Source organism: Phalacrocorax aristotelis, chromosome 1, assembly GCF_949628215.1.
Source record: "Phalacrocorax aristotelis chromosome 1, bGulAri2.1, whole genome shotgun sequence".
Taxonomy (NCBI): Eukaryota; Metazoa; Chordata; class Aves; order Suliformes; family Phalacrocoracidae; genus Phalacrocorax; species Phalacrocorax aristotelis.
In genome coordinates, this window is record NC_134276.1 from 194,366,612 (window position 1) to 194,377,487 (window position 10,876).

At 40.5% G+C, this 10,876-nt stretch overlaps 1 protein-coding gene across 1 annotated transcript; it reads left to right on the top strand.

Moving 5' to 3' along the window:
* The first annotated feature begins 1,922 nt into the window (after positions 1-1,922).
* HYAL4 (hyaluronidase 4) lies at positions 1,923-4,957 on the top strand. The gene is given in 7 exon segments (XM_075092256.1): positions 1,923-1,977; positions 1,980-2,185; positions 2,188-2,224; positions 2,227-2,601; positions 2,604-2,770; positions 4,755-4,841; positions 4,901-4,957. Coding segments are annotated over 7 exon segments (984 nt in total).
* Positions 4,958-10,876: the final 5,919 nt, after the last annotated feature.

Sequence of the window (10,876 nt, forward strand, 5' to 3'; positions counted from 1 at the left end):
AGACCCCCCCATCCCTTCTCTCTATCCCTCTGGGGGAGATGGGGCAGCAAGCCTGACTTTCTAAAGGCAGTCCTTTGTTCCTTTGTTTGGTTGTCTCTTCGCAGAAGCCAGCCCACCATCTTCCAGCTTTGGCTGCGCAGCCTTCTAGCAAGAAAACTCAGTTTGGCCTCTAATGTTGACAAGCCCTGAGTGGCTTTGCTGAGTTTGATTTCTTGGTATGGTGTTCACTTTCTGAGAGATACTCAGCAAGTTGGGCTAATTTTCATTATCACATTTTCCTAAAGGCCCATTAATGATTATATGGCACTTGTTGATATGTGGAGAGTGGTTTTGAAAACCAGGGCCTCCTCTTCACTAAACACAAAATATTGTGAGTCTCATGGGGTGAGACTTCTCTGATGAAACATTGAGTTCTGCAGTGTCTACACCGTACTGCACTGGCCCCGTGGACTGCCTGCCTGGTCAGCAGGAAGAACAGGCACACCTTGGACACTTCAGAGCACTCTGATGTCTCAAACTGTCCAATGGCTGTATCCTAAAAGCATCCATGACTTATTAAAAGTACATAGTTTGGCTACCTTGGATGTTGATATTTTTGCAGCAGGTACCTGAAATTAGGTCGTGCTAGTCCTACCCTAAAAGGGCAAAGAAATGTGGGAGTGGGGAGGTCCAGAAAAGTACCCCAGGTTCATAGCTATGGCTGATTGTTTTTCTGTTTTGAGATAAAAGAAGGATAACATAGATGAGTTATTCCCATCAGTATATATACCAGTCTGGCTGCCCATATGAAACCCATGATCCTCACCTCCCGCAGGTCACAATCCCAGGAAAGAGAAACAGGCAGGGACTGAGGAAAAAGAACTACAAGTAGGACCTAGATAGAAATCCATTATTATCCCTGATGGCTAATTATACAGCTGTATGGACTTTCCCCAGGGTTTTGAATGCAGGGGGGAGCATGGAGTTGGAGGACAGATAAGACTCTCCCTCTCTCTTACATATAGTACAAATACATTGGTTTTGATGTATATCAGGTTTCTTTTCTGCTTAATACACACATAATCAGGGATCTTGTGACTAATGATTCTGCTTGTAACAGCGGCCACAGGCCTTAGCATCAAAGTCCACGTGGCATAACGCAGTGCTGTGCAGAGCTATCAGAGACGGTCTGGAAGGCACTAGCTCCATGTAATAGTGCAGCCAGGCTAATAAATAGTTCAGAGCAAGCTTTCATGGATCTGCTTTATTGCTATCAGGGGTTTGAACTTGTATCCCTTTATGGTACTACACAATGACAATGAAATATGTGTTCTTGTTTAGAGCTATTGGGAGTATTTCTGGCTGGCACTGAACTAGACAGGTCAGGAATGTTCACAAAGCTGTGAAGATGGTGATAAAAGCCATGGTTTGATTTTATAGTTACCTTTGTTATTGAGAAAGCTTGAAGAATAAAGAAACCATTTCTTCATCAACCTTTCCAACAGCAACAGCCACAGCCACTAAGACACCCTGGGGCCCACTGAAGTGATGGCAACATCCTCAGTGATTTCATTAAGACCTGGATTGATGAGACAAGCAACTGTGGTTATGCTGACTTCCACAGACTTACCCTGATTTACTTCAGCTGGGAATCTGCCCCCTTTCTTTGGATTAGATTGTGCTCGCTACGTTTGTTCAGTGTTAGCATGGTAGGTACGCCTTAGAAGTGGCTGGTACCAATTCACATAGCTATATATGGAATAAGTACTAATGTCTCTTCTGTTAAGTTCTACAGACAAACTGGGAGTTCTGCCTAATGTTGTCTCTTAGGTCATGAAAATACTACCTGAAAATACTACCTGAAAATGGGACAATGTAATGCATTATTCACCTTTCAGGCCATGGCTTGGCTGTACATAGCACTCCTCTAGACTTCCCTTGCTATGAAACCTGTCCAGCCACCGGATTGTGAGAGGAAACCTTTCATAGCTGCCTGGAATGACCAACAGACCTGTGCTCCCTGAGGTATGACGTCGTACTGAACCTGGAAATATTCCATCTCATTGGAAGCCCATTAGCTAAACCAAGAAGGCAGAATGTGACCATATTTTATTTTAATAGGCTTGGCTATTAACCTTGGTACACATCACAGGAAGTCCCTGTTAATTGTGGCTTATTCCAGAACTTCGGCTTGCAAACTCATCTGCTTGCAAAAAAGCTGGCCATGACATTAGCTATCACACCCCAGCTTCAGTATATTAGCTGTCATAGACTGGGAATACTGGAGGCCTCACTGGGCCTGCAACTAGGATGCAAAAGATATCTACAGAAGAAAGCATAGGGAATTCACAGCCAAAATGGAAGGGAATATTTCAGCAAAATATGTTGAACATTTAGCCAGACTTTCCTTTGAAGAAAGTGCAAAAGCTTTTATGAAGGAAACAATTGCATTAGGCATGAAAAGCAGAGCAGAAGGCCTTTGGGGATACTATTTATACCCTGACTGTCACAATTACAATTTCCGTGATCAGAACTACGCTGGTTCCTGCCCAGAGTGTGAAGTTTTGAGGAACAATGAACTTTCCTGGCTCTGGGATAGCAGTGCAGCCCTGTATCCTTCCATTGCATTAAGAAATCCCTTGGAAACAGTCAAAACATTTTGCACTTTTCCCAGTTTAGGGTGAATGAATCCCTAAGGATTTCCTCCATGACATCCCAAGATTATGCTTTGCTCATATTTCTGCATACTTAACTAGGTTATAGAGATGAACCTTTATTATTTGTCTTTATGGTAAGCTTTTGCTGGAACAATGTGGGCTGCATTTATGCGTTAACCATTCTTACAGATGGTGCATCAAGATGGAAAACCTCCTACTTGGGCCAGCTCTGCTGGTTCATGTTAATTGTCCACATGCTTTAAAGAGCTCAATGTTCTGAAGAAAAAATGCAGTCTCAAATACCTACTTTTTTTTGTTTTAGTTCATCACTATGCTATACTCAAACATACCTTTGAGTGGATTAAAAGGATTTCAGCAATTTGATGTAGTATGTAGGAGGTGGTTAATACGTTAACCCTCCCTGATGTATTTTCTTCTGCTCAGGTATGCAATCATTCACTAATTCCCAGATAGCTCCCCCTTTTAGAGAGGGGAAACTGAGGCAGAGATGTTAGCAACTTGCTCAGTGTTACATTAGAATGGGAAATTGAAGCCTCTATCTCAAAAACATTCAATTTAGTTCCATACCTACCTTGGAGCAGGCAAACAGTGCACCAGAACCAAGTAGTACTACTCTCACCTACTGAACACACACACACAAGTAATTCCAAGATAAATGTCCTACCATAGTCCTTCCTTATGTGGCTCTGGACATCCTCCCTGAAAATGGATGAAGACAATAGTTTCCTGTGAAAAAGCAGCACAGCCCGTCTGTCACAGCCCTAGCTTAGTTATCCCCTGTAGACAGTGACTGCACTACCAGCAAGTTTCAAATTCTGTGTTTCAGAGTTTAGCAAGTGAGCTTTTTAAAGGCTTTGTTCAGTGTTTCAGCCCAGCTACAGAGTCCGAAGCTGGCACCTTCTCTGGGAAGGAGCATTAGCTCCCTCTACTATTAGGTCCCTCTACTCCTCTAGCACTGCCATCACCCACTACACTTCCTAGTAAGGGGCTGTGCTTTGTGCTTCTCTCTGGCTTGAAGGCAAATGCCTATTCTTAGGCATTAAAGAAGGTGTAAGCACCTGCTTTGGTGCTTTTATCGAGCTTGCTCTTCCTTAGCTTCGCAAGAAGAGGATAGATGGACATCAATAACTGCTGCAGGCTGGTGTGCATCCCCTTTCCCATTTTATACCCAGTTGTGTCCTCTTTTCTCCCTTAGGCACCAATTCCTGTGAAGTTTTTCTACTTTGATTCTTGTGCTGTGGCCCTCAATCTCCCTTAAATCTATGATGGTGTCTAGGGAGTCACTTGCATATCAATGGTCTTTCATCTTCAGTGCTTGCAGGGTAGTAATTCACTTGTTGCTGATCTTTAATTCAAATTAAGGATAAACACCCAAGCACCAATACCCTTCCCTTAAAGCCTGAGATATGAGGAAAAGGGACAGCGAGAGACATGTCTCCCAAACAAACACAGAAAGAGCACAAAACCTGGAACTGAAATTCTTAAAATTCGCAGTGTTGCATTTTCTCTTTCATTTAAGGCTGCATAATGCCAGCATTCTCCTTCCTATAGTGTGTGCCTATTTACAGTCACTTTTTCTAAGGTTTTTATAAGAAGCTGAGTGAGCTCCTGGAGAAAGCAGTGAGAACAATGCATGCCTTTGGAATCAGAGCTTTCAAATTGGAGGAAGAGGAGGAAACCATCTGACTGACATAGCCGAATGGCTCTCTCCTTCCCCTTATCAGCAAAAACAGAACTGAGGGAATGCTTTGGAGAATTCTCATGTTAAAAATCCCACTTTAACTAAAAGATTTTAGTTGCTTCCAGTAATCAGTGAGATATCAAATAATTACCTTTCAATCTTGCATCAAAGTAAATTGTATCCCAGTGTTTGTTCACTTGCTTATTAACAACGTCTCAGGCAGTACCTAGTTTTTAATAATCTTTGTACTCTAGACAGCAAATCTTTAGCCACAATAAAATATAGTTCATAGGGACCAGGATGAAAAGAAAATGTATTCTGAGGGACAGCCACATAACAAACCATTGGGTTACTTTAGAAAGGCTGTGAAATGCTGAATTAGTCTGACAGCAATGTCTTTACTCTTTTCACTGTAGCAACATCTTATTAACACTGTTGGAGAGAGTGCTCTGGGAGCTGCAGGCATTGTTATTTGGTGACATATGAATTTAACTTCTTCAGAGGTAAGCCTGTGCCTGATTTAAATGTGGTGTGTAAGTTCCTCATTTTATCCTATTAATAGACACTGACTGACTGCACCAGTTCTGAGTACTTGGTACCAGCAGAGCTGGCTGCTTAACCAGTCTTTGCTGTTCCCCAGTCAGGATGACCATGGAACATGGTCAGTTTTTCCTGGCTCTACACAGACTTGTGAGGCTGACAGGCAACCAGTGGTGGGAAAGGAAGCCAATGGCTAACGCCAGGCATTCTGGAAGACAGCTCCTCAATATTATCCATTCCAGCTGGATAAAACACCAGAAAATCAGCTGGAGCCTGACTAGCACATCAGTCAGATCAGGTTAGGTATACCAGTGGTGCTCATCAATTTGTCTGGTCATGGGAACTCTATTTGTGCCTGTGTGGGGGCAAGTAAAATGAAGCAGGCTGTTGAGATCAGGAGAGGCTTTGTATTACATGATATCAGACCTAGCTGTGTTAAAATCAAAGTCTGATTTCTGAGGCTCCATCATGTCCCGGAGCCACAGCCACACATCAAACATTGTCAAGAGAAAAGACTTTGTCCTTAAAGCTGTGTGAAATGGGTGTTCTGGGCTGCTTTTCTCCTGGCAGATAGCATAGAAAACCCAGCCAGCATGAGAACAAATGGCTGAAAATAAGTGTTCAGTTGTCCTCAGTAAATTAAATTACTTCAGCCAAGTTTTGTAAATATTCGGCTGTGGTTTCTGTCAGAGTGAATGTGAATAAGAGGGTGAACTTCCTTCCAACCAGGTCAAGTGACAAAGGCAAGGCTCTGGAGCATCATCTCTAGCCCCCCACACTCTTGCCATGCTGTCATCAACTGCGTTTCTAGCACACATCATGGCTTTTTTGTAGATCTACAGGCTGTGGTGCTTTCTGGGGAATGCACGTTGCTAAAGCCCTTTGCATCTCCATTGGATTATGTTTTCTCTATAAAACTTCCTAATAATCCTTTAAATTAGTAAAATTTAAATTATCTTGAATGAATCCATTAATGCTACTTACATATTGTATATTTTTCAGAAAGAGAAAGGAAAAAATAGAGTGGTTAGTCTTCAAACACATGGTATTATCTTCATATCTAACCTCAGTGAATTATTGCTATAATAACTATGTTAAACGATCGTAAGGTGAACAAACACTATGTTAATAGTTGAAGGCAAGTGAAAAAAAAAACCACTTTTTTTTTTCTTTTTGACAGAACTCCTTTGTAGAAAGAAAGATTTTAAATTCCATTTAAGTTAGGGGAAACTGTGACTAAACCCCAGCCAATCAATAAGAAATAAATTGAGTTTAGAACGAGTTCTTTAAAAGAAAAAAATATAAATTAAATTCAGGCTATTTCTCTAAAAAAATAAATTAAGGAGATCCACTAAAATTTTTTAAAGCATATTTTTATAGTGAAGAAAACTAGAGATATTCTGGTTGAATTTTTTTTGACTGAACGTCTTTCAGCAAAATGCAGTTTGTTAAAATCAAAGTGCTGATTGTGGTGGATTTTTCAAGGGAAAGGTGTAAAAATGATTCATTTGACATCTGCTTGTGCTGTAGGACTGAAGTACATGCTAATAGGAAACAAAATGTCTCTTAAAGTTTTCTAAGTGGCATTGGATTAGATGTTAATTTTGACTCTTCTTACTGTCTTTGTTAAGGTCACATCTTGTTGCTCATAACTAAAAAATGGGAAAGAGAACTAGTGTTTTATAAAATCAAATTTCAAACTCTTCTGCGAATGTGTTAAATTAGCAACTGTCTATAATACATTAATGCATTTTATATAAATGTTATGATATCCCTTGGTATCCAAACATGAATCTAGATTTCTCCCACCCAGTATATCCGTTGAAGTGGGACAACTAAATTAGAAGGTAACCTGCTGGGGGGAGCACACTTCCTGAGGACCACTTCAGGTACAGTGGGTTTAGCTGGTTTTGACATAAATAGAACTTGGGCAGACGCTGTTGGAGATGGCAGTTTTGGTCAGAGGGCCTTATGCCCCACCTCGGTATCAAACCAGGCATGTAAGCCCTCGTTTGGATCTGGGCCACGTTTCATCTTTAGGCAGAGGTATAATAGTTTTTCACCAAAGCACAAAACAGCTCTGTCGAATTGTTTCCTTCCATCAAGAGAAAGAGGGGTTTTTTGCCCTGAAGACTCAAATAATTTTTCAAGGGCTATTCTGCATTCAGAGGAAGGCCTCAAACTCCAGGTTACACTGAGAATTGTAATTCTTAATTATTACAGCCCAGGTAGGCAAACAACAAATCACAGGCCAGTGTGCTTTGCCGGCACAGGCCAGTTTCATTAAACTGGGCTTTCAGATATTCCAGAAGATTCTGTCAAATTTCAATCTCTCTCCCTCTCAACAGTATTGGCAGGCCAGATGATTTTGTGAGAATAAAGTAGCAAGGATCTTCAGTGTGGCAGCGACCACCTGCAGGATGGTACACTGGTAAATTCTCAAACCACAGCAGGGTACCCCTAATGCAGAGTCTGTTCTCACAGGGAAAGCTGAACCAGGTGCTCCTTCTGACTCCCCTGCTAGCACTCCTCTCCTTGTGAAGCTGGACACTCAGGCTATGTGAAATCTTCTGTAGATTCACATCAGCTGCACCTCTAAAATCAAACCGCCTCTCCTGTTCTCCTGTGAGGAGCATTATGGATTTCCAGTTTCATATCTTTTTTTTTATTTTTGTTTTCTTCTCTTTGTGTTTTCTGTTGGCTACGTTTTATGATCCTTGACTGATTTGCTGGTATTTGCAAATTTATTTCCTGGGATCTAACTGTCATAGAGAATCCTATAAAGAATTAGACTGCTTAAACTTTGGACTGTGGGTTCCCCTCTGGTGTCCAAACCCTTAAGATTTAGTCATGCGAAAACTGAGCGTTATGGTGACTAAGTTATTTTATAGATTTCAGTAGGAGTTAGGCACCTAAACAGGCCTGAGAACCCGTGCCTGGGCTCTCAGCAGCTGCTGTGGTTAAAACTGTCGCACATGGTATGTAGAATGTAATGCAGCATGTCATAATAAAACTGATGGTGGAAAAATTTATTCTAGTTGTGGGCTTTTTCCCTGCAGGGGATTAGAGAACATATTATGTTATTACACCTACTAAATAGTGATAAAATTAACTAACCTCTGTAAATTCATGAGAATGGATGCTTTTAAGTATAATAAACATGCTTTCCCTAATTATAGTACAAATTGGGAATCTTCCTTTCATGTTTTGAGAGTCTAAACATTTCTTAATAATATCATGTGAAAATAATAATATAAAAAACATAAAGATCAGAGGAAAGTCGATAAGCACAGAAATACTTTAGTCAATGCTTTTGATGGTCTGACGCAAAGCCATGTGAAGGTCAATAGTAAGCTTCCCTTGGTTTCAATAGGCCTTGCATGAAGCCGGGATGCCTCCCAGGGAATTACAGCACAGGGTCTTGAGAGCTTGATAGGTGCCTCTTCCATGCTAGAACATTCCTAAAATAGATCAGAAGGCATGCATTAGAAGCAAAAACAAGTTTTGAAGAAGCTTATGTAAGCACCTAAACACAAAAGATCTGTAAAAAGCATCTAAAAGACCTTATTATCTAAGTTGTTAAAGATTTTGATAAGCTACTAAGCATTTAGATAACCAACAAATATCCCATGTGAATCTGTATTTAACAATATTTATTGGTATAAGGTATGAGAATAACCTTAAATGTTCTTTCACCTAGCCAAAAGTTTAACAGTCAGCCAAAAATATGCCTGTATCTCACTAATAATTGAAACCATGTACAAATTTCAGTCTTTTTGCAGAGGAAACCAAAGTTATTGAAATGGTTTTGTAGTTGTGAATGAGAACAGGACATAAGGAATACTGCTCTGACATTATTGCCTGCTGATCGCTCTCCTAAGCTCTTCCATGAGTCACTTTGAAATGGGAAATCAGATACTAATTATGAATTTCACATAATTTGGAGCCTCCATTTGTAGTATTCTCTGGTATTGACATACGGTTCCACAGTTCCCACTGGCTTTATGTTGATAAAGATATCTTCTCCTTTTGCTTCTATTTACTGCCATCCTGGCAAAGGACAGATATTTGAAACTGGCACCTGGTTGCAGTCATACCATGAGGTGGATGGAAAATTCATGGCCTTGTTCCTTCATCTAGATCCAATCAGGCAAACCCCATCTGCATGTGTAGCCAGTTAGGAGGTACAGATCCAAATGACAGCAAGGTTAAGTTAGTGTTTCAAATTAAATCAGAAATTCTGAGCTGGTGTAGGCAGCCCTTGTCTCAATCATTCCAACTTATTCAGTACTAAACTATTTTCCTCCCATTACCCTCGAGGCAGCTGAAGGGTCATGCTGCACCTTCTTGCCCATTTCTGCTGCTTGATCTTACAGACAGGAGTTTTTCTTTATCACTCAACCAGTTCCAGATGTCAGGTTGTTGATCTAAATCCCAGGCTGGGGCTTTGCTATAAATCAGTTTGACAGCCAAGTACAAAACAGATTTGCCTTGGCATAATTCAGGTGCCTAACTCCCTGAAATGATGGTTAAACTCAAAGCAATAACACTATGAAATACAGCATTTTTAACACTGTACAGATTGTATTGCGCATTCATTTTTAATTGTATTTTGTATTGAAATTGATGGCAATAGGGCTCCTAAATGCACTTAATGAGTCAGATTAATGGTTAGGAGTTTGTTTCTATTATTCTCATTTCAATGTAGAGGGGATTAAAGAGAAACTGCCTATCTGTGCCCTGGTACTCTCAGTTATGACAGATTAATTTATGCTTATATCGAATAATTTAATCACCACTGTCATTGTATTGAGAATAGCGGAACAAATTACAGATCTCTTGTGTATTTTTGCATATACTTCTACCTTGTGCTCCACTGGTGGTAGTCTGAGATATGTTGTTTTCTGAAAATTACAGAATTACATTTAAATTTTAATTTATCTTGAACCCTAACCTGCTGAATTAGTACCTGAATTTTCTACTGGGCTCCCACTTTATCGCAGGATTTTCTGAACAGGCCCATCTTTAAAATAAAAAGGTTCTAAGCAGATTCAGAGGTATTGTGGCTTTCGTCTGCTATGTGAACTTAGTCAAGGGGGTTGCTTACTCAGATCACTTTTCAGGGACTGGTATACCCTATGAACTTCCTACAGAAAATGAAGTCTCAGCTACACATAACTTCCTCAGTAGTTAGAAGTGAGTTATTAAGTGTTTTTACATACTCCTGTTCTGATTCTTTGGGAATTTACATATGTGTTTTGCCTACAAATGTGTTTTGAGAGGGTGGGAAAGGAGAAATACACTATGAACTAGAACATCTGATAATCACCTATTAAGACACGTGGCAGGACATTTGGAATGAAGTTCTTTCCTTGCTTTGGCAGAGGTGTCAAACCACCATCCTATTCAAAAAAGACATTTCAGATCCTTACTCAAACAAGATTTGTAGTTCAGCCCATGCCTGTCTATAAAGTAAAGGTAAGCCTTCTGAACAGAAAGTCAGCGCTTTGCTATTCCAAGGATAGTAAGACCATATGTCTTAACGATGGCAATGAATCTAGTTTCAGCTAGAACTCTGGGTAAACAGTAATTCTTGAAAGCAGGAGCTTGTTAGATCTTCCTGAAATCCATGCTTCTGTAAGGATTCTCTTTCAGTAGACAAGCAAGATTATGTTGAAATCTGCCAGGACTGGCTGCAGTTACACATTAGAAGTGACTACAGGAAATGTGTCTCGCTCTTTAACCCTCACTGGATGTGGTCGGCAAAGGCTTGAGCATTGGTCCTCTGAAGATTTGTGCAGATCTGGAGCAGCTCTGCAGTTTCCTGCTGCATGGGGAATTTGCTCTTCAGCAAAGAGCAGCCCAGCCTTTTTCCAAATCTTCAGGCACAGGCCATTGAAACAATCACTGTACTGAAGGTAAAGGCTTTCCTAGTCATCGCTGCATCTATTAGAGCCATCTATGTTAAACAAACGGGGCACTGGCTTGTTTCTCCCAG